This window comes from Bos grunniens, chromosome 16 (assembly GCF_055505025.1).
Source record: "Bos grunniens cultivar Pamir isolate PY7600 chromosome 16, Bosgru_T2T1.0, whole genome shotgun sequence".
NCBI classification, from domain to species: domain Eukaryota; kingdom Metazoa; phylum Chordata; class Mammalia; order Artiodactyla; family Bovidae; genus Bos; species Bos grunniens.
Window position 1 is genome coordinate 55,005,503 of NC_141180.1, and position 25,204 is coordinate 55,030,706.

Here is a 25,204-nt window from a genome sequence, read left to right on the forward strand (position 1 = left end):
GGCAACCGGGACTCTCTTCTTCCTCGTCCAACCGCGTGCCTTTGCCTCGGTCCCTGCGTCGTCCACCCTCCGCGAGACTCCATTCCTCCCTCACTCTGCTCTTCCATCTTGCATCCCCCACCCCGCGCCATCCCACAGCAGGTCTTCTTGGACCCCTTTCTTGCAGCTTCCGATTTCTGGTCCTTCTCAGTCTGGCTCATCCTCACCTCCCCATCGTGGTTTGATACTTCTTTTTCCTAACTACCAAATCCCACACACGATTTTCCACTGCTAGTCTCCAGTTCGAGATTCCCTCTTCTGACTCCCAGGAGTTTTGGGGAGCATCCCCATCCCGTGATCTCCCTATAGGAAAAGGAGAGGTCAGCAGAATGATGGGTCGCTGATGTACATTAGAGCCGGTGGCCTGCTTGGCCTTTTTCCGCACCCCTCGTCCCCTAGCCTTGGGGGATGTAGATGGGCAATGGGTCCCCATGCTGAGATCTTCAGATTCTGCGGGTTTTATCCATAAGAAATTTAAAGTGTTAGTTGCTCAGTCGTGTCCGATTCTTTACGACCCCATAGAATGTAGCCTCGGAGAAGGCAATGGCACCCCACTCCAGTACTCTTGCCTGGAAAATCCCATGGATGGAGGAGCCTGGTAGGCTGCAGTCCATGGGGTCGCTAAGGGTCGGACACGACTGAGCGACTTCACTTTCACTTTTCACTTTGATGCATAGGAGAAGGAAACACCAGCCCACTCCAGTGTTCTCGCCTGGAGAATCCCAGGGACAGGGGAGCCTGGTGGGCTGCCGTCTATGGGGTCGCACAGAGTCAGACACAACTGAAGTGACTTAGCAGCAGCAGCAGCAGAATGTAGTCCGCCAGCCTCCTCTGTCCAAGAAGGATACTGTCAAGGCAAGAATGCTGGAGTAGGTAGCCATTCCCTTCTCCAGGGGATCTTCCCTGCCGAGGGATTGAACCAGGGTCTTCTACATTGCAGGTAGGTACTACATTACCATCTGAGCCAGCAGAGAAGCTCTTATCCATAAGGGGAGAATAATTTAATTCAATGCCAATATGTTGGAATTCCATTTCATGCTACCATTTCAGGCCACATGTTGGACAAAACACTAGGGTGGTGAAGGCAAACATGTAGATCAACAGACAAGCCCACAATTTAGGAGAAACCAACTTACATCAAAACAACGACAAGCAAAAGTTGTTAGGAAGGAAAAGCTAGTTAACAGCGGCCTCCATTTGTTGAGTGTTTTCTTTATGTCCAGGTGGTATTCTAAAGTCCTTATAGGTATCAGTTTGTTTAATCTTCACAATAATAGTAGGTCCTATTACTGCCTTCATTTTCAAGATGAAGATATTGCATTTGTCTGTGACCAGGGGCTTCTCTCTATAGTCTCTGCCAAGGCTAATCATCAACTAACCCCAAATGCCAATCAAACCCATTAATTAGTTTCCCAAACTGACCAGATTCCTTAAAAGCAAGAGGAAAGAATGTGGTCCATCTATGCAAACCATAATGTTGAATAAAGAAAAAGACGAGCAAGAGTTCACAGTTGTTTATCTACAGGGACCATGAGATGTCCCACTGGTCCAGTGTCATTCCCATGCTGTCTGGAGAGACTATACAACAGATTAGGTGACTGTGGAAATAGTATTGCCATTAGGAGTTCTTAATTTCTTTTCTACTATATGTTTCTTTGCTTTAGAATCTTAGATTTGTTTATTAGGCATCCCCAACTTAATATGTTGAAAACTAAACTTCTTATTTTCTCTCAAGCCATGCTCCTTTCAATATTCCCTATCTCAACAACTGGTCATTGTATTTTCTAGATGTTCAAGTCAAAAACTTACAAACTATTCTGACTCCTCTTTGTCTCATACCCCAAGTCCAATCCATCAGATAATCCTGGGCACCCTTTATTTGAATTATTTGATTGAGGTATAGGCAGACAGGCAGAGATTTACTCAGTTGTGTCCAACTTTTTGCAGCCCCACAGACTGTAACCTGCCAGGCTCCTCTGTCCATAGAATTCTCTAGGCAAGAATACTGGAGTGGGTTGCCATTCCCTTCTCCAGGAGATCTTCCTGACCCACAGATAGAACCTGGGTCTCCTGCATTGCGGGCAGATTCTTTGCCATCTGAGCCACCAGGTAAACCTGTTTGAGGTATAACTGACATACAGTAAATTGCACATATGTAAAGTGTACAATCGGAGAAGGCAATGGCACCCCAGTCCAGTACTCTTGCCTGGAAAATCCCATGGATGGAGGAGCCTGGTAGGCTGCAATCTGTGGGGTCGCTAGGAGTCGGATACGACTGAGCGACTTCACTTTCACTTTTCACTTTCATGCATTGGAGAAGGAAATGGCAACCCACTCCAGTGTTCTTGCCTGGAGAATCCCAGAGACGTGGGAGCCTGATGGGCTGCCGTCTATGGGGTCGCAGAGTCAGACACGACTGAAGCGACTTAGCAGAAGCAGCAGCAAAGTGTACAATTGGGGCTTGCCATGTAGCACTACAGATAAGGAACCTGCCTGCCAAAGTAAGAGACATACGAGACTCGGGTTCAATCCTTGGGTCAGGAAGAACCCCTGGAAGAGGGCATGGCAACCCACTCCAGTATTATTGCCTGGAGAATCCCATGGACAGAGGAGCCTGGTGAGCTATAGTCCATGGGGTTGCAAAGAGTTCGACATGATTGAAGCAACTTAGCATGCACATGCACACAGAATCTACAACTGAATAAGTTTTGACATGTATACACTCATGAGACCACCACTGCAATCAAGGTAATGAACATATCCATTCCCCTGAAAAGAATCCTCATGCGCCTTTGCCATCCCTCCCTCCCCTCTCCTGCCTGTCTCCAAAAAACCTTGTGTTACTCTAGATTGATTTGTAGTTTCTAGAATTTGATATCAATGGGATGATACATTATGTTTTTTTTTTTTTTTGTCTGACTTCTTTCACTTAGCATAAGCATTTGAAATATGCCCAGAATTTGACCACCTCCTGTGTTAACACTGCAGGCCAAGCCACTGTCATCTCTCACCTGAAAGACTGCAATAGCCTCCTTACTCTTCTCCCTGCTTCTGCCCTGCCCTCCCAAAGTCTATTGTGTCAGCAGCAGTCAGAGCGATCATTTGATGATACAGATGTGGTCATGTCTCTCCTCTGCTCAAAATCTTCCTCTGGCTTTCCACTTCCAAGTACAACACAGTGACTTTATTATGGTCTGCACTGCCTTCTTTGATCTGACCCTGCTCATCCCTTTTACTCCCACTTCCTAGCACTTTCTCCTGGCTCTGTTAGTTTCACTCAAACACACCAAGCCCACTCATACACGGGAGCATCTGCACTTGCAATTTTCCCTCAACCTGGAACAGTTCCCCTGAATAGTCTGCTGGCTAACCTGTTCCCTCACTTCATCAAGGGTCTTTATCAATAGCATATCTCATTAGAGATGCCTTCCCTGACAACCCTAAGTAAATAAGAGCTCCCTACTTATTATTAGCATGGTTATCTAATCCATGTTACTGATTTATTTTTCTTCAGAGCAGCTACCACCTGCTTTATATTTGTTTACCTATTTGACTGTCCCCCTACCGCAAATATAAGCTTCACTGAAGAAAGGAATTTGTCTGTTTTGTTCACTGGGTAACATAAGCCCCAGGGAAAATATCTGGAATATATGAGGTACTCAACCAATGATTTGATGAACTCATAATTCTTCACATATTATAAATATACTACACTATTTACCTACATGGAGCTTCCATATATAAATATGGAATATTTATATATGGAGGGAATATGCCATGAGAGCACGCCATCTTCTGTCTTCCCTTCAGCAGCACCCTCAACACTAGAAACAAACTTGAAATATATTTACTGTTGATTGAGGACATATTTGTTGTGGAGGGAGTGAATGAAATTGTACTGTACTCTCTTCCTGTATCCTACCAGAATATTAAAGCAGATAAAGAGGTCATTTTAACTTCTATTATTTCTATTTAGAGTGGTATTACTAACAATTCATTGGTGGGAAAAGCAAAATTTCAAAATGACCTAATTAAATATTACTTCATTAATAATTATTTTGACTGATTTTCACCTGTGCTTTTATATGAAGCATGAGAGTGCTCAGTTACTGAAGAACTGACTGCTTACTTTGTAGATTTTCTACAGATTTTATGTCTGCGTCATTTTTTTTTTTTACTATTATTATTACCTTAAAGAGATACTAACAATCTTGGTGGGTAATCAGAAAAAAAAAAATTCTCTGCTGACCACAGTGAGAGCAGTAGTGGTAGTGCTTCCTGCCTGCAGATATATAACTATAGTGGATGAATCAGCGTTCATTTTTAACTCAGCATTTAAACACTGATGCTTGACATAAACTCTAATCCCAAGTGTATTATTTTTTAACACTTCAGATGGAATTTTCACTAACTAAAGGCTGAGTAACAGTCGAAAAATAGATGTGGTGACTTCCCTGGTAGTCCACTGGTTAAGAATCCACCTGCCAGTCTGGGGATGCAAGTTTGAATCTGGTTGGGGAACTAAGATCCCACATACCCTGGAACAACTGAGCCCATGTGCTGCAACTGCTGAGCCCACGTGCCTCAGAGCCTATATGCCACAACTAGATAGTCCCCATGTTCTGCAAGGAAAGATCCCGAGTGATGCAACTAAGACCCGATGGAGCCAATTAAATAAATATTTAATAAGTAAATAAATGTGTCTAGTTTGGTGAGGATTGGGCATAAAATATAAGGTATGGAGGGTCCCTGACCTTAAGAGAATTTGCATTCTGATTGAGAAAACTAGACAAGTACACCTGAAACCAACAGAAGACAGCATAATACCATATATCACTGTAAACCTCCCACGGTGCCTAACGCTGCGAGGTTTACGGTGGAGGAACATCCAGAAGACCTAACATTGGAGTTATAAGAAATAACCCAGCCTATTCCCAATGATAAAACTACTCAGAGTGCAGAGAATGGGATACAACATTTTTTAAAGACTATGGCTACCAGTCTAGATTTCCCTCCCTTTGTGCTTCAGTTAAATATCTAGAAAACTAGCAAAAATATATGAAATGATCATTTTTAGACATTGGACAATAAACAGCACAGGATAGTGATCCCTAAAGTAAATGGAAGAAATGAAGAGAGTGCTACGATTATCCCAGCTTACTCCCCAGATAAAGTTTCCAGGCCACAACCAGAAAAGGGGAAACTCAAACAAGTGATCTCATTGAGCTGAAGAGACAGATTCGAAAGTTAGGGGAGGCAAACACAGCTGGAATACATAAGAGAAAAGTACAGGAGAGGAGAGAATGGCATGGGGAAAAGAGAATTTTGCAGAGAGAGCTCAAGAGATCTGTAGAATGTTCCTCTCAAGTCTTCAACTGACTAATGATGAGGAACTGCATGTGAGGAACTACCTTAGGCCAGGGAAGAATCACCAGAGAGGACAGGAAGAACAATTACTGGAGTAGAGAATAGTTTGTATTTTCACTAGCCAGAGTGGAAAACCTATGATTCAGTGGATCAGGTAGATTACTCAGTAAAGAGGAATCGGCCTAAGATCTAAAGCTACTCTTATCCTACCTAACAAGGCTTGAAAACAAGTCTTGAAAAGATCAAAATGTTTCCAAGTAAATTAACTGCATTTCAGAACAGAGCTCAAGATTATTTACAATAGTAAAAAATATGTAGCACTTAACAAGGTAAATTCACAATATCTGGAATACAATAATTTTACAAAGCATGCAAAGAAGTAGGAAAATACAACCCATAAGGGAAAGAGAAGTCAATTGATAGGAATCTTCCAAAATAACACAGATGATACAATTATTACACAAGGATATTGACACAGTTATATTTCATAAGCATAACATGGATTATATAAAAATGATTCAAATCAAACTGAGGTGAATAAATCAATGGCTGACAAGAAAATACACTGGACAGGATTGACAGCATACTAGATATTGCAGAAGAAAATATTAGTGAACTTGAAGACATAGCTATATAAACTCTCCAAAATGAAACAAAAGAGACTGGAAGAAATGAACAGAGTATCAGTGTGGGCACTTGGGTCAGCTGAATATATGTGTAACTGGAGTCCTTGAAGGAGGCAGGAAACAGAAAACACGTTTCAAGAAATAATGAAAGAAAGCATTCCAAATACAATGAAAACTCACAGATCTAAGATGCTCAACAAACCCAAACTTAAGGAACGTGAGTAAAATGACATGAATGCACATCAAACTGCTTAAAACCAGTGGCAATGAAAAATACTCATTAAGAGAAAAAACAGATACACTATGTACATGGTGGTGGTGATTTCATTGCTAAGTAGTGTCCGACTCTTGGCGACCCCATAGACTGTAGCCTTCCAGGCTCCTCTGTCCATGGGATTTTCCAGGCAAGACCACTGGAATGGGTTGCCATTTCCTTCTCCCAAAGATAAATTTCTCCTTGGGGATATGCAATCCAGAAAATGGAAGATCAATATATCTAAAGTGCTGGTGGAAAATATGACAGTCTGGAGTTTTTACATCAGGTAAAAATATTTTTCAAAGATAAGCTGAAGTCTTTTCAACACATGGTGCTGGGATAACTGATATATATAAGCAAATGAAAGAAATTGAACCCTACCTTGTTGCTATTGTTCAGTCGCTACGTTGTTTCCGACTTTTTGTGACCCCCTGAACTGCAGCATGCCAGGATTCCCTGTCCTTTACTATCTCTTGGAGTTTGCTCAAACTCATGTCCATTGAGTCAGTGATGCTATCTAATCACTCATCCTCTGTCGCTCCCTTCTCCTGCTCTCAATCTTTCCCAGCATCAGAGTCTTTTCCAGTGAGTCTGCTGTTTGCATCAGGCGGTCCACGTATTGCAGCTTCAGCTTCAGCATCAGTCTTTATAATGAATACTCAGAGAGTTGATTTCCTTTAGGATTGGCTGGTTTGATCTCCATGCTGTCCAGGGGACTCTCCAGAGTTTTCTTCAGCACCACAATTTGAAAGCATCAATTCTTCAGTGCTCAGCCCTCTTTATGGTCCAACTTTCATATCTGTATGTGACTACCAGAAAAACCACAGCTTTGACTATACAGACCTTTGTTGGCAAGCTGTATACAAAAATTAACTCAAAATAAATCATAGTCCTAAATGTAAGATCTAGAAGTATAAAAATCTTTAAAAAAATATATAAGGAGAAATCTTAGAGTAGGCAATGATGTCTTAGGTATGACACTAAAAGCATAAGCAACAAATGAAAAATAGATAAATTGGACTTCATCAAATTTAAAACATCTGTCCTTCAAAGGATCTAATCAAAATAATGAAAATACAGCCACACAGAGGGGTAGAAAATATTTGCTATTCATGTATCTGATACGGGACTTAGATCTAGAATATATAGGGAACACTTTAAGTTTAATAATAAAAAGACAAATACCTAGTTAAAAATGAGTAAATAATTTCAATAGACATTTCTCCAAAGTAAATATACAATCGTAAATAACTAGATGGAAAGATGCTTAACATGGCTAGCCATTAGGAAAATGATAACCAAAACTACAATGAGCTATCACTCCATATCCACTAAGAAGACTACTAAAAGAGACAGATAATAACAAGTGTTGGCAAGGATGTAGACAAACTAGAACTCTCATGCATTGCTAGTAGAAATGTAAAATGGTACAGCCCCTTTGGAAAACAGTTCCTCCAGAGTTTAAACATAGAGTTGCCAATTAACCCAGAAATTCTAATTTTAGGTGTATAACCAAGAGTAATGAAAACATGTATCTATACAAAATCTTGTACACAAATATTCATAGCATCATTATTCATAATTGCCAAAAATGGAAACAACTCAAACATTCACAAAACTAATGCATTAGTAAATAAAATGCTGTATATCAATACATTGACAAAAAGAAAAAAATGGAGAAAATAAAGTACTGATACATACCACAACAGAAATGACCCTTGAAAACATTATGTTAAGTCATGAAAATCTAGCCACAAAAGACCACATAGTATATGGTTACATTTACATGAAAAGTCCAGAACACACAAATCTATAGGGACAAAAAGTAGATTACTGGTTGCCTAGGGCTGGCAGAGATGGGGGAGTTGAGGAAGGGGGATTTCATTTTGGGGGTGATGATAATGTTCTAAAATTGACTGTGGTCATGGACAACTCTGTGATTTTACTAAAAATGATTGAATTGCTCACTTCAAATGGGTGAGTGTACACTTACATGATTTATATGTCAATGACATTATTACAAAACAATATGATTCCTATGCCAAAAAGCAAGTTTCTAAATATGTAAAACAAAACAAAGCAAAAGGTTGGTAAAATATATTTTCAGACACACAAAAGCTAAAAGAATTCAATAGTACCATATCTACACTGCAAGAAATGTTGAAATCTTTCTTTCAGCAGAAAGAAAAAGTTAGATGAAAATCTGTGGTGGTTCAGTTGCTAAGTCGTGTCCAACTCTTGCGACCCCATGGACTATAACCCTCCAGGCTCCTCAGTCCATGGGATTCTCCAGGCAAGAATACTAGAATGGGTTACCATTTCCTTCTCTGGGGGATCTTCCCAACCCAGGAGTCGAACCTGGGTCTCCTGCATTACAGGCAGATTCTTTACCGACTGAGCTACAAGGGAAGCCCCTAGATGAAAACCTGAATCTGCACAAAAAATTAAGGATACAAGAAATGAATGTGTGCATGCTCAGTCATGTTCAACTCTTTGCGATCCCATGGACTATAGCCTGCCAAGCTCCTCTGTCCATGGAATTTATCCTGGCAAGGATACTGGAGTGTTTTGCTATTTCCTCCTCCAGGGAATAATGCTGACCCAGGGATCAAACTCGCATCTCCTGTATCTCTTGCACTACAGGCAGATTCTTTACTCCTGAGCCACCAGGGAAGCCCCCTATAAGAAATGTATATATGTGGGCAAATGTAAAATATATTTGTTTAAAATATAAAATATTTTTTCTTAGTTCAAAAAAATCTCTTTAAAAGGTAATTAACCATTTGAAGTAAAAATAGTAACGCTATAGTGTGATGTTTATACATATGTACAAATAAAATGGATGATCACGAACATATAAAAGCAAGAGAGGTAAAATGGAAGTATACTGTTGTAAAGATCTAAAACAGTAAGAGAAGCGATAAAATACCACATGGGGGTATACCATAATAAGTTAAAGATGAATATTATGAACTTCATAACAACAGCGGCTTCCCTGGTAGCTCAGCAAGAATCCACATGCAATGCAGGAGATCCCAGTTCGATTCCTGGGTTGCAAAGATCCCCTGGAGAAAGAAAGGCTACCTACACCAGTATTCTTGGGCTTCCCTGGTGACTCAGACGGTAAAGAATCCACCTCCAGTGCAGGAGACCTGGGTTTGATCCCCGGGTGGGGAAGATCCCCTGGAGGAGGGCATGGCAACCCACTCCAGTATTCTTGCCTGGAGAATCCCCATGGACAGAGGAGACTGTTGAGCTACAATCCATGGGGTCACAAAGAGTTGGACATGACTGAGTGACTAAACACATTATAAACTTTATGACAATAATAATAATAGCAACAAAACCACAAAGAGGTATAAGTAAGCCAACAAAAGAGATGACAGATTCTCAATTAATCTAATGGGAGATAGAAAAAAGAGAAAAGGAGAACAAAGAACAGATGAGACAGAATGCAAATAGAAAGACCATAGATTTAAATCTAATCGCTTCAGTCGTGTCCAACTCTGTGTGACCCCATAGATGGCAGCCCACCAGGCTCCCCCGTCTCTGGGATTCTCCAGGCTAGAACACTGGAGTGGGTTGCCATTTTCTTCTCCAATGCATGAAAGTGAAAAGTGAAAGTGAAGTTGCTCAGTCATGTCCAACTCCTAGGGACCCCATGGACTGCAGCCTACCAGGTTTCTCCATCCATGGTATTTTCCAGGCAAGAGTACTGGAGTGGGTTGCCATTGCCTTCTCCATTCATCAATAATCATATTAAATATAAATAGTCTAAACATGCCTATCAAAAAATACAGATTTTCAGATTTAATTTTAAAAAATCAAGATTCAACTATATGCTTCTTATAAGAACACACACTTTAAGTAGAGGGCACAAATAGGTTTAATTTTTTAAAAAAAGATGAATCAAGCTAACACTAATCTAAAGGAAGCTGGAGTAGCCACATGATTATCAGACAAAGCAGATTTCACAGCAGAGAATATTACCAGGTATAAAGGAAGTTGTTTAATAATTTTAAAGAAGCTAACTCATCAAGAGGATATAATAATTTTCATAGCTTACCTTAATAAGAAAACTTCAAAATATATAAAGCAAAATCAGAATTTATAGGAGAACTGCACAAATCTATAATTATTTTTGGAGATTTCAGAGGTCCTCTCTCCCTCAATGATAGACAGAATAATTAGACAGAAAGTCAATAAAGATATAGAAGACTTAAACAATACAATCAGTTTAGTTGACCTGACTGATATCTATCTATGGGGGTTAAAACACTACCTCAAAACAGCAGAATATACATTTCTTCTTCAAGTGTTTGTGGAATATTTACCATGATATTGTGGGCCAAGGAACAATACATTTTTAAAAATTTGAAACATACGAAATATGTTTGTTGATCACATGGAACTGAAGTATCAAAATATAGAAATTAAAGTATAGAAATCAATAACAAAAGGTCTCCAAATTCTGGAATCTAAATAACAAACTTGAAAAAGAAAATAACAAGCTTTTAAATAATCCATGAGTCAAAGAAAAAAATCTAATAGAAAATTAGAAAGTATTTCATAGTGAATGAAATTGAAACCACAACATATCAAAATTGGTGAAATGTTACTAAAATACTGCTTAGAGGGAAACTTATATCCTTAAATATTTATGTTAGAAAACCAGAAAGGTCTCATATCCATAACTTCACCTTCTACCTTAAGAAACTTGAAAAAGAAAAACAAATTAAAGCCCAAGTATGCATAAGAAAGGAACTAATAAAGATAAAATCAGAAATCAATAAAATAGCAAAAAGAAAATAGAGAAAATCAATGAAACAAAAGCTGACTTTGAGAATTCCAATAAAACTTACAAACCTCTAGTCAGATTGATCTGAAAAAATAAAGAAATGACACCAATTGCCACTATCAGAAATGACACAGAACATATAACTACAGATCCTACAGACATTAAAAGAATATCAAGGGAACATTATCAACAACTTTATGCCAATAAATGATAAAACTATGATAAAATGCATGAAGTCTTTGAAAAACACAGAGTGCCAAAGCTCACTTTAAACAAAGATAATCTGAACAACCCTGTTTTTATTTATTAAAGAAATTAATTGGTATTCTTGCCTGGAGAATCCCATGGGCAGAGGAGCCTGGAGGGCTGCAGTCCATGGGGCCGCGGTCAGACACAACTGAAGTGACTGAGCACACACATGGGGAAAATACTTTCCAACAAAGAAATCTCCATACCCATATAGCTTCACTAGTGACTTCCACCAAACATTAAAGAAAAAAGTAATATCGGTTGTATACTACAAACTTCTCCAGGAAACTGAAGAGAGTGAAATATGTCCAAACCCATTCTAAGTAATTTATCATATTAATATCAAAAAAAGCAATATGATCATCTCAATAGATACCAAAAATATTTGGTGAAATCTTATATCCATTCTTGATAAAAATTCTTAGCACCTTGGAAATACTGGTGTTCCTTAGAGATATTGTGAGTTTGTTTCCAAACAATGGCAATCAGCAAATATCACAAAGAAGCAAGTCACACATATACAAGTTTTATTGGTTTTCCAGTGTATCTACAAGTTATGTTTATACTAAACTGTAGTCTATTAAGTGTGCAATAGCATCATGTCTAAAAAATGTGTATTACTTTAAAAAGGCTTTATTGATTAAAAATAATAACCATCTTATGAGCCTTCAATGAGTCATCATAATAATAGCAATGATTATTGATCACAAATCACCATAACAATATAATAATGAAAAAGTTTGAAGTACTGTAAGAATTACCAAAATGTGTCAGAGACATGAAGTGAGCAAAGGCTGTCAGAAAAATGGAGCTGATAGATTTGCTCCACAAAGGGCTGCCACAAAACTTAAATTTGTAAGACAGATAGTATATGGCAAAGCAATAATGAAGAGTGCAATAAAACCAGGAATGCCTGTAGAGGAAACTCTCTCAATTTGATAGAGGGCTTGTACAAAAGAAACCTATGCTAGTGTCAGTTTTATTGATCAAAAATCGAAGACTTTCCTTTAAAGATCAGGAAGAAGTCAAGGAGGTCTGCTCTTACCATATCTAGTCCACATTGTATTGAAGCAGTGGAAAAGGCAAGCAGAACATAAAAGGCATAAAATTCAGAAAGGATGAAGTTAAATTTGCAGACAAATTTCTAGAGTATCCTAAGAAATCTACAAAAAGCTACTAGAATTAAGAAGTTTGCAAAGTTTCCAAAAACAAGAACAGTATTCAAAAATTAATTGTGCTTCTATATGCCAGCAGTGAACAATCAGAATGTGAAATTAAAACTACAATACTTTTTACAATAGCACCTGAAATAAAATATTTTGGGGTAAATCTGACTAAAGATGTGAAAGAACTGAATATTAAAGAGTATAAACTACTATTGATGAAAATTAAATTTAAAAAACGAGAGTTAAACCATATTCATGGGCTGTAAGACTTAATATTATAATAATATCCACTTTACTTAAGTTGATCTATGAATTTAATGAAATTCTAATCAAAATCCCAGCAGGTTTCTTTGTAGAAATCAATGAGCTAATTATAAGATTTATGTGGAAATGCAAAGGATATGGGCTTCCTGGGTGGCGCTAGTGGTAAAGAACCTGCCTGCAAATGCAGGAGACACAGGAGATGAGAGTTAAATTCCAAGGTCAGGAAGAATCCCTTGGAAGAGGACACGGCAACCCACTCCACTAATCTTGCCTGAAGAATCCCATGGACAGAAGAGCGTGGCATTCATAGGGTTGCAAAGAGTCAGACACAACTGAAGTGACTTAGCATGCAAGCACTCAAAGGACATAGACTAGCCTTGAAAAAGAGAAAGCTGAGAAGTTACACTACCTTTTTGAAGACTTACTGTAGTTATAATGTGATACTGGTATAGCTCAGTTCAGTTCAGTTGCTCAGTTGTGTCTGACTCTTTGCAACTCCACAAACCGTAGCACGCCAGGCCTCCCTGTCCATCACCAACTCCCGGAATTTACCCAAACCCATGTCTACTGAGTTGGTGAGGCCACCTAACCATCTCATCCCCTGTTGTGCCCTTCTCCTCCTGCCTTCAATCTTTCCCAACATCAGGGTCTTTTCAAATGAGTCACCTCTTCGTATCAGGTGGCCAAAGTACTGGAGTTTCAGCTTCAACATCAGTCCTTCCAATGAACACCCAGGACTGATCTCCTTTAGGATGGACTGGTTGGATCTCCTTGCAGTCCAAGGGACTCTCAAGAGTCTTCTCCAACACCACAGTTCAAAAGCATCAATTCTTTGGTGCTCGGCTTTCTTTATAGTCCAACTCTCACATCCATACATGACCACTGGAAAAACCATAGCCTTGACTAGACAGACCTTTGTTGGCAAAGTAATGTCTCTGCTTTTGAATATGCTATCTAGGTTGGTCATAACTTTCCTTCCAAGGAGTAAGCGTCTTTTAATTTCATGGCTGCAATCACCATCTGAAGTGATTTTGGAGCCCCCCCAAAATAAAGTCAGCCACTGTTTCCCCTGTTTCCCCATCTATTTGCCATGAAGTGATGGGACTGGATGCCATGATCTTCGTTTTCTGAATGTTGAGCTTTAAGCCAACTTTTTCACTCTCCTCTTTCACTTTCATCAAGAGGGTCTTTAGTGCTTCTTTACTTTCTGCCATAGGGTGGTGTCATCTGCATATCTGAGGTTATTGATATTTCTCCCAGCAATCTTTATTCCAGCTTGTGCTTCCTCCAGCCCAGTGTTTCTCATGATGTACTCTGCATATAAGTTAAATAATATACAGCCTTGACGTACTCCTTTTCCTATTTGGAACCAGTCTGTTGTTCCATGTCCAGTTCTAACTGTTGCTTCCTGACCTGCATACAGGTTTCTCAAGAGGCAGGTCAGGTGGTCTGGTATTCCCATCTCTTTCACAATTTTCCACAGTTTATTGTGATCCACACAGTTAAAGGCTTTGGCATAGTCAATAAAGCAGAAATAGATGTTTTTCTGGAACTCTCTTGCTTTTTCGAAGATCCTATAAGCAGACCACATAGGTCCACAGGACAGAATATTCTAGAAATAAACCCACACATATAGAGGCAATTGATTTTCAACAAACATGGCAAGGCAGTTCAGTGGGAAAATGTTAATCTTTACAATAAATGGCGCTGGAACAATTGAATAGCCATTGGTTAAAAAAAAAACAATCAACCTCAACCCTTACTACATACCATATACAAAAACTGATTGGAAATAGATCACTGACCTAAATGTAAGAATAACTTCTTGAAGAGACTATAGGAGAAAATGTTTGCGACCTTGGATTTACTAAAACTGAAAAAATACACACAAAACCCATAAACTCTAAAATAAAGAAATTAATATGGGGTTTAGAAAAGTAAAAACATTTGCTCTCATTTCTATTAATATATTCTCAGTTATTAAAAATGGAAAGGTAAACCGCAGACTGGGAGAAAATATTTGCAAAGCACGTATCATGTATTCAACAGAGAACTTGTATCTAGAATATATAAATACTATAACATTAATAACAATAAAAACAACCCAATTTGAAAAAAGTGGGTCAAAGATTTGAACAGATACTTTACTAAACAAGATACAAATGTGGCAAATATGTACAAGAAAAGATTCTCAGTATCATCAGTCATTGTGCTCAGTAGCCAGTTTCAGTTGTGTCTAAGCCTGCAGGTTCAGAGGAGGCAATGGCACCCCACTCCAGTACTCTTGCCTGGAAAATCCCATGGATGGAGGAGCCCGGTGGGCTGCAGTCCTGGGGTCGTGAAGAGTCGGACATGACTGAGCGACTTCACTTTCACTTTTCACTTTCCTGCATTGGAGAAGGAAACGGCAACCCACTCCAGTGTTCTTGCCTGGAGAACCCCAGGGACGGGGGGAGCCTGGTGGGCTGCCGTCTATGGGGTCACACAGAGTCGGATACGACTGAAGCGACTTAGCAGCAGCAAGCCTGCAGGTTCCTGTGTCCATGGAATTTTCCAAGCAAGAATACTGGAAGAGGTTGTCATTTCCTTCTCCAGGCTGTCTTCCCGACCCAAGGATTGAACCTGCAGCTCCTGCATTAGTGGGCAGATTCCTCACCAACTACACCACCTGGGAAGCCCCATCAGTCATTAAAGTGACGTGAAGTCGTTCAGTTGTGTCTGACTCTTTGTAACCCCATGGACGTAGCCTACCACGCTCTCCGCCCATGGGATTTTCCAGGCAAGAGTACTGAGGTGGGTTGCCATTTCCTTCTTCAGAGGATCTTCCCGACCCAGGGATCGAACCTGGGTTTCCCGAATTGTAGGCAGACGTTTTACCGTCTGAGCCACCAGGGAAGAGTCTCATTAGTCATTCAGATCAGATCAGTCGCTTAGTCGTGTCCGACTCTTGGCAGCACGCCAGGCCTCCCTGTCCATCACCAACTTCCGGAGTTCACTCAGACTCACGTCCATCGAGTCAGTGATGCCATCCAGCCATCTCATCCTCTGTCGTCCCCTTCTCCTCCTGCCCCCAATCCCTCCAAGCATCAGAGTCTTTTCCAATGAGTCAACTCTTCGCATGAGGTGGCCAAAGTACTGGAGTTTCAGCTTTAGCATCATTCCTTCCAAAGAAATCCCGGGGCTGATCTCCTTCAGAATGGACTGGTTGGATCTCCTTGCAGTCCAAGGGACTCTCAAGAGTCTTAAAACCATAATGAGATATTACTGCACATCCACTAGATGGCTAAAATTAAAAAGATTGATCATAATAAATGCTGCCAAGGATGAAGATAATTGGATTTCTCATTACATTGCTGGTTCTAATTTAAAATGATTCAACCCCTTTGGAAAACAGTGTGGCAGTTTCTTTAAAAATTATGCCTATCATACAAATGCAGTCTTTCCACTCCTGGGTATTCACTCAAGAGAAATAAACATATCCACACCAAGACGTGTTCACAAATGTTCATGGTGGCTTCACTGGTAACAGTGAAAACCAAAACAAACAAACAAAAACACAGCTGTCCTTTCACAGGCAAATAGATGTTAAAGTTTGGAATATTGCTCAGCAATACTAAGGAACTATAGATACTAGCAACAACAAAGAGATTCTGAGTGAAATAACCCCGATCCAAAAAATAATACACATTGTAAAACTGCATTTAAATAAAATTCTAGACAATTCAGACTAACCTATGACAGTGGTTGCTTGATGATAGAGCAGGGAGGATAGGGATGGGCATAAAGAAGCATAGGAGAAAAGAAGACAGTGATGAAACCTAAACTTCTGGATTAAAATGATCCTATTAAAAAGTAGTGGGATTATGTATAGTGGACACCTCTATACATAAAATAGATAACTAATAAGAACATACTGTAAAGCACAGGAAACTCCACTCAATACTCTGTAATGGTCTATGTGAGAAAAGAATCTAAAAAAGAGTGGATATATGTATGCTGCTGCTAAGTCGCTTCAATCGTGTCCGACTCTGTGTGACCCTAGAGATGGCAGCCCACCAGGCTCCCCCGTCCCTGGGATTCTCCAGGCAAGAACACTGGAGTGGGTTGCCATTTCCTTCTCCAATGCATGAAAGTGAAAAGTGAAAGGGAAGTCGCTCAGTTGGGTCCGACTCTTAGGATATATGTATATGTATTACTGAATCATTTTGCTGTACATCTGAAACTAACACAGCATTGTAAATCAGCTATACTTCAATAAAAAATCTTAAAACAAGAGTAGTGGGAGATAATTTGGGTGGTGAGGGTAAATCAGATTATTAAAGATTATTAATCAAGCACAATAATTTAGATTTAGAGTGAAAAACAGAAAGCTATCAGACTTTCAGTAAATGGATCATATAACTGAAATGGAACTTAAGCAGTATCCTGTCTGAAAGCCAAAGAGAATTGAAGATTTCCATTGGGAACGGCCAGTAGAGTTAAATTATTTTCCTACAATTAAAAAGCCACGTCAAAGTCCTGTCAAAGGGTGTATTCTCCTGGGAGTGAGTCATATACAAGGCAAGGTCTTCTATCAGCATGTACTATTTGTCTAGTCCTGACAAATATTATTACCATTTCTACTGAACAAAGAAAGAAACTCAAACACATGAAATTGCCTGGAGAATATAGGCTTATATAGAAGTTCCTGTTTCCGGGTCTGCCTGATTTACTTTGGCACTATCTTCATAGAAGCCAAATATTTGGTGCTTTGAACAAATACCAGGGTGAGGCCTGTACAGCACAATTTCCACAGTATAGACTGTTTGGCTTATCTATTTACAGTTTTCAGATAGGGATTACTTCCTTACTGGGACAATTAGCAGACACAGAGAATGGAGTCAAAAGCATTAAAATATATCAGAAGTTTAACTGTATGACCCTAGGCAAGCTGCTAACTTTTTTGAGGCTTAGAGTTCTTGTGCATAACATTGGGGCTCATGGTAAAACCTCATAATGTTTCTATACGAATAAATGGGATAACATATTATGAAGTTGTCCATTTATGTTGTTTAAATAAACAGCAGAGTCTCAGGCTCTTACAGCCAATAGGGATGGTTGATGATACAAGAAAGTGAAGTCGCTCAGCTGTGTTCGACTCTTTGTGACCCCATAGACTGTAGCCTACCACACTCTCCGTCCATGGGATTTTCCAGGCAAGAGTACTAGAGTGGGTTGCCATTTCCTTCTCCAGAGAATCTTCCCGACCCAGGGATCGAACCTGGGTTTCCCGCATTGTAGGCAGACACTTTACTGTCTGAGCCACCAGGGAAGAGTTTCAGCAAATCAATGACTTTGTCACAGAGGAGACACTTTTTGATAGTACCTACCCTGGAAACTGCTCCTTTGTTACTAAAAGATAGCATGGAGGGTTATAACTCCCTCCAAAATATGCTTGTGAGGTCAAAAGTGCCTCCTGGAAGGAGACGCTGAGAACTGAGAGGGAGAAAATATGGTTTTGATGAAACATATAACCACAGCAGACTTGTTACAGATCATACACAGTAATTTCCAAACTCCTCTTGGTAGAAATGGTACTAACCTCCCAGTTGAGAAACACTGCTTATAACTTTTCCTAAAATCTGACCAGTTAATAAAGCACCTGTGGTGGTGAAAATTCTGTATTTCGTAGTTTCTCTTAGCTGTAAAATAAAAAAAATCAATCTAAGAAAAAAAAATATATAAGTTTCTCTTAGCTGTAAAATAAAATTATAATATCAATCTAAGAAAAAAATATATGTTTATCTTAGCTGTAAAATAAAATTATAATATCTAAGAAAAAAAAATATATGTTGTTGTTTAGTTGCAAAGTTGTATCCAGCTCTGTTGAGACCCCCATGGACTGTAGCCCACCAGGCTCCTCTGGATTTCCCAGGCAAGAATACTGGAGCGTGTTGCCACTTTCTTCTCCAGGGGATCTTCCTGACCCTGGGATCAAACCCACGTCTCTTCCAATTCTCCTGCATTGCAAGCAGGTTCTTTATCACTGAGCCACCTGGGAAGCCCTGTATATATCACTGAAGCTAATACTACCTTAGTAGATATATTACACGTCTGAATTTGTATTACTCTTCTCTGAGAGGGGTCTTATATTGTTGTGCTTCCACACTCCCACAGTTGTTTCCTCTTCTGTACTATCTTATCCTGAATTTAAAACTGAATTGGTTTTTTTTTTTCCCTTTGTATTGGGAGTCAAATCATGGATATATTTAAATTATCGGGAATATTGTAGAGGAATTTTTCCCTTTATTCGTAACAAAAGAACATATTTCTCAACTAAAACTTAGGCAAATGTAGGCTAACAGGCAGTAGGTACAATTATTTGGATAATAATTAAGTGGGAATTCACTGGTGGTCCAGTGGTTAGGACTCGGCACGTTTACTGCCATGGCCCAGGCTCAATTCTTGGTCAGAGAACTAAGATTCCATGTCAAGTTTTCTAAACTATGCAGTTTTGTTGCATGTTTTCCAGGTGATTTGAACCCTTTTGAATGCCCTGATGTTTCCGGCGCTTAGAGGAAGTGCTCACCAGCCAGCTGGTTTTGTGGAAACTTCCATCTCTATCCTACTTTCCCACAGAAAACCAACACAGAGAGAATAGCTCCTGATTGGTTCTGTCTCTCATTATTGACTTATTTTCAGCAAATATGTTTCTCCAACTTGTGTAGCTAATAATGGAAATAATCTGGTAGTCTGTCAGAGAAAAAAAGAAAGATATCAGTTAACTTCCTCCCTTTTATCTACTGTTGCCTTGAGTTGACTGATAACTTTAAGTTGTCAAAAATTTCTTCCCCATTTTTGTGGGAGCATGAATTTCCAGCCAGGTAAAACCCATTTTAGGTTGGTTTGGGTGAAATTACACCTCACAGCAAGGGAAGAAATGTAGCCAAACCAAATCTTTATATTAGAAACTTACTTTCAACACTTACTTCTTAGTAAGTTCGTTAACCCTCGTCATGAAAAGTGACTCCAGACGGGTGCACACCTCCCTTAAATTTGGGGGAAGCAGTCAGTCATTTCAATTCAAAGCTAAACCTTAAATAAAACAAACAAAAAAAAATTTCCAGGACGCAGTTAAAAGGCTATGCAGATTTATCTTGGCCACGCCTCCGAGGCTCGCTGCGCGCACCCGCGAGCCAAGCAGTAACTGAAAGGTCGTCATACGGGGAACTACTCGGATAAAGTGACGTTCTGCTTTTTTTGACTGTTACCCTTATCCAATGGCACCCCACTCCAGTACTCTGGCCTGGAAAATCCCATGGATGGAGGAGCCTGGTAGGCTGCAGTCCATGGGGTCGCTAAGAGTTGGACACGACTCAGCGACTTCACTTTCACTTTTCACTTTCATGCATTGGAGAAGGAAATGGCAACCTACTCCAGTGTTCTTGCCTGGAGAATCCCAGGGACGGGGGAGCCTGGTGGGCTGCCGTCTATGGGGTCGCACAGAGTCGGACACGACTGAAGCGACTTAGCAGCACCCTTATCCAGCCGGCCTCCCCTTGCATTAATCTTCTTTTACAATTAAAGTCTCTCATTTTTCCCGCTGAGACAAACCAAGCCGTAAACCTGAGACCCATCCAATGGGAAGGCGGCAATCCACGGCCACTTCCGGGTTATTTCCGGGGTCGAGGCTGCTCCACCGCCCAATCGAGAGTTAGGGGCGGGGCTGCGTCTGCGCGTCTCCAGAGCGCAGGAGGCCAGTTTTGCAAGCTTGTTCTCAAAACTTACTTGTTTCGCGTTGTGTGAGGGTTTCCTCCCGCTGGTCCGGAGTCAGAAGACATTTGGTATCACAGAAAAATTCTGGCTTCAGGCAGGTAAGTCCCGCGGTTGTCGTTACTGCCTGCGTTCACGTGAAAGAGGAAGGCCTACCCTAGGCTTCACCAGTGTTCTTATATTTTCTCTTTTACTCTGAAACGGGTTCCGCGGGCAAGGCTGAAGGCGTGGAGCTGCTTTGCTTACCGTGACAACTTCACGACGCCTAAATGGCTTTAGAATTTGGGTTGGGAGAGCTTCTTCTGGAAGGACTCAACGTGTGAGTCGGGTTCAAAACTCATGTTACTTCAAACACGTGCTTTTAATCTGATTTTGAAAGGTTTGTTCGGTTGATGATGTGGAGAAGCCAAATTTGAGGCAAGATTACTAGTTGGAAAGCTCATGCAGTAATCTAGACACAGTTTGAAGGAGTCCCCAGCTGGGGGAGTGGTGTAGAGTTGCGGAGTTTGGCGAAGATGGGAGAAGTACTAGCAGGTAGTACCTGCAGGACCTAAATTGGGTATGTGGAAGGACGGAGAGGAGTCCTGAGCATCTTGAGGATTGAGTCTAAACTCAGCTTGGCACAAAGCTGTTTTTGTAGATTCTCTTCCCGCCATCTGCTTTCCGCCTCCCTCTTCCACGAACACCCCAAACTCTGTTCATGTCAGTTGTGTTTGGGAACACATTCTAGTTCCCAGAATATTGTCCTCACTTTTTTGTGACATTGGTCCAGGTTACAAAGTTTCACTGAGCCCTTCAGTTTTTTCAACTACTCACCTCCAGATTTCTGTAAGGATTAAATTAGATACTTTGTAGGCTTGGTGTATCGGAGAAGACGATGGCACCCCACTCCAGTACTCTGGCCTGGAAAATCCCATGGATGGAGGAGCCTGGTAGGCTGCAGTCCATGGGGTCGCTAAGAATCGGACACGACTGAGCGACTTCACGTTCACTTTTCACTTTCATGCACTGGAGAAGGAAATGGCAACCCACTCCAGTGTTCTTGCCTGGAGAATCCAAGGGACGGGGGGAGCCTAGTGGGCTGCTGTCTCTGGGGTCACACAGAGTCGGACACGACTGAAGTGACTTAGCAGCAGCAGCAGGCTTGGTATATAGAGAGGACTCAATGAGAATGATAATTACTACTGTTGTTATTGTATTTCTCATATTGTCTTATTATACATCATTTGTGCTTCCCCGGTGGCTCAGTGATAAAGACTTTGCCTTGCCATTGCAGGAGATGAAAGAGATGCAGGTTTGATCCCTGAGTCAAGAAGATGTCCTGGAGTAGGAAATGGCAACCCTCTCTAGTATTCTTGCCTGGAAAATCCCATGGACAGAGGAGCCTGGCAGGCTATACCTCTTGGGGTCCCAAAGAGTTGAACACGACTGAGCAATCACCTTTACCTCATACATCATTTATATGTTTCTTCCTCTATATTAGTTTTTCTTTTTTTAAATTAAAGAGTTAGTATCTTATCTATCCTTGTCTTTTCTTGAAATATAGTAGTATTTGAAGTAGTCAATAGTTTTTAAATGGGTCATTCATTTTGGCTGCTGCTGACATAATTAAATTCATTTTTTTAAAGGAACTACCAGGTGCTGTTAATTTTGTTGATCATTGGTATTTATTAGATAAAAGTGGCTGTCTTTCTGTATAATTCAGAAACCTGTGGATTAAGATGTACAGAAAGTAACTGATATTTTCAGTCTGGAATAGATATGAGTGATTTCAGTGAAGAATTGATAAGACCCACGACAGAGGATGAACAGGGAGAACTGTGTGTGCGCTCTGGTTCAGGAATGTGTTTCCCTTGGCTCCAGAAGCATATAGAATCCATAGGTAAGTAAAATAACATATAACCATTTCAGCTTTAATGAAGTAGATCATAAGATTCAATATGGATACAAAATCAGATAGCCAAGCTGGTTCAATTTTCAAGATAAGAATATATGAGGATTTTTTTTTAAGGCAGTTAATAAAAAAGACACAGGAAAAAAATATTCTTTTTTTCTCATAGAATTCTTTGAATTAATAACAGTCTGTATTGTGGTCGATACCCTTTTTTTTTTTTCTTCCAGTAACTCTTCTGAGCATTTTACTATATCCCTGGCATTGGCTTAATACTGGGGACAGATTTGTTGAAGAAGATAAGATCTCTGCTATTGAGGAATACATACCAGAAATTTCTGTTGAATTGCATTGAAATAAGCCCTAATAGAATTGATCTATAGTAGATTTTAGGAAAAGACTATTTTCTTCTTTGTTCCTCTAATGTAGAAATAAACAAGTTGTTCTATGGGATAATTCCTTATTAGAATATATTTTTTAAAAATCAGTTATCTGTATGTTGTCATGAACTAGCACTTTTCTAATTATTCACAAATATATCTTTCTTAGCCTAGCTTTCTTTCCCCTTGATTGTGAGTCCCTGGCTGCTAGAATTTAGCTCTTATTTATTTTTTAACCTGAATATTATCTATTTAATTATCTCAGTAAATTAGTTCTCAGTAAATATATGTACCAGGCATTTTACAGATGAGGGAACTTAATTTCAAAGAAGTTAAAATTCTAAATGCTGGTATCAGGAGTCAGACCCAGGCCTATCTGATCTCAGAATCTGCTTTGAGATACATATGTTTAAAAAAAGGGAAAAGTGCCTAGCATAGAGCCTTGTGCGTAGTGAGTGTTGAAAATGTAATAATTTATTGCCTCTTTCCTCATTTTATTTTTACTGGATTAATATACATGGTTTGAGTCAGGTTTCAATGAATGGAACTTCAGAGAGGGTGTTTCCTTGCCCCTGTGGGGAACTATTAATAGTAATCTAGTTTCTGCTAGTTACTGCATACCTGGGCATGTGTCTGTCAACAGTGTTCTATGGAGAGCTTGAGTCAGTCCATAAACAAGTAGGTTTAAGACCAGAATTTACATACTTAAAAATGTTTCATCTTTTATGGATAGCCTGTTAAACCCCAAATATTAATACTTTCGTCTGCTATGAGAATATAGTTGCAGATAATATTGATGTTTTATTGGTAATTAACCACAATAGGAAAACCTAATTGCCTAACAATTATTTACTTTTTATTCTTTTAAATTTCTTTGGGTGTTTTGAAGGGTGTGTCCCCCAGAATAAAAACTTTGAAGGTGGGCACCCTATGGTGAGTACCTAGACTAGTGCTTGACCATGGCAGTGCTCAAAAAATACTTGTTGACAGGCTGATGAGTTTCTAGGTTCTCTCAAAGGAATTAGAAATTAGGTTGCTGACACTAGTTCTTTACTGTATCTCATTCCATCAAATATATTTTCCTTGATAGTTATTCTTCAAGTTTATCAGCGACAAATAACATTATGTTTTGCTTACGAAGAATGCTATTCTTTGAGCTGTTCCTGAGATAATTAGGCCCAGGTGTAAAATAGGAGGGGCATTGCCCAAGGATTTTTGTATCCTCGTCTAAAGTCAATTTCCAGTCTGAGCTGTGAAAACTTTAGAGGTATAACAGAAGGGAGTTTGGCCTGAGATCAGTTTTCCTTTAGATGAATAAATGAGGTTTTAGGGAAGAAGCATTTTGTCAGTTTCTTGGCCTAGCTGCCTGGTGTTGCTGCTGATATCCTAGGAACTTGGCTGTAGATCCTGTTAAATGCAGCTTCTAATTCAGAGAGGTAGGCAGGGCATAGTATTCCGGATTTCTAATAAGCTCTCTGGTGGTGTTAGGACTACATCTGGATCCCTGGGTGATTTGTATATACATTTAAAAAGTTGGAGAAGCACTAGTCAAAAGAAGTAGTCTACTTTTTTTTTCCCCTAAAAAATTAGGTACTATCTTGCACCATTTTAATGTGCCATCTAAAAATTGCATCATAAGTTTGGTAGTTCCAAAAGGCATAATTTTCAGCATATATTGGCACTTTCAAATGAAATTATTATATGACTTAAACACACATATTTGGTGAGACTTCCTGGGTGCAGTGGTTAAGACTCTATGCTTCTACTTCAGGGATGCAGGTTCAGTCCTTGGTGGAGAACTAGGATCCCACGTGCTGTGTAGAGCGGCCATAAATTAAAAAAATAATTGGTAGAGTCTAAATAGCTTAGGAATGTGATATCTTTTATCATCTGTTTTGTGTTTATGAAAAAGCTTTTAATAGATGGAAATTTTATATTGTTGCTTTATTCTTCCATAAAGTATGTATCCACATTTAATTTTTGCTAATATCCTGTAAAGTTTTTAACTATTAAAATTTCTTCTGGATTGAAACATTATTATAATTAATTTTTTACACAGCTGATTAAAATAATGTATTACTTTTTTGGTTAAATTTTAAGCGTTAAATGTAAATTTTTATTGCTTATTTATCTCAATAAAATGGATAAGGATATCACTTTTTTCCAATTCTTATATCTGTGGATGAATATTATATATTTCTAGAATGAGAAAAGATTTAGCTTTAATTCTATTGTATATTTTAAAATAGTTTTATTTACTTAATTTATTTTTGGCAGGGCTGGGTTTTCATTGCTTCGTAGGCTTTTCTCTTATTGGGGTCAGCAGACTTCTCGTTGCAGGTGGCTTCTCTTGTGGCTCCTGGGCTCTAGACCACAGGGTCAAAAGTTGTGGTTCACAGGCTTAGTTGCTCCACAG

The 25,204-nt window shown here is 39.5% G+C and overlaps 1 protein-coding gene across 50 annotated transcripts in view; it reads left to right on the plus strand.

Moving 5' to 3' along the window:
• The first annotated feature begins 19,922 nt into the window (after positions 1–19,922).
• TAF1A (TATA-box binding protein associated factor, RNA polymerase I subunit A) overlaps positions 19,923–25,204 on the plus strand; it is a 32,665-nt gene continuing 27,383 nt past the window's right edge. For 4 of the 50 annotated variants that reach the window (XR_015143598.1, XM_086345271.1, XM_086345254.1 and 1 more), the window contains exons 1-3: positions 20,467–20,618; positions 20,736–20,836; positions 22,277–22,399. Coding sequence is in view for 11 of the 50 variants with exons in the window: in XM_086345254.1 (XP_086201380.1) it covers positions 22,279–22,399 (121 nt within the window). In the remaining 39 variants the exon portion in view is untranslated. Of the gene's footprint in view, positions 20,619–20,688; positions 20,837–21,793; positions 22,400–25,204 lie in introns of all 50 variants that reach the window. The other 46 variants (XR_015143612.1, XR_015143606.1, XM_086345285.1 and 43 more) reach the window with 26 other exon arrangements.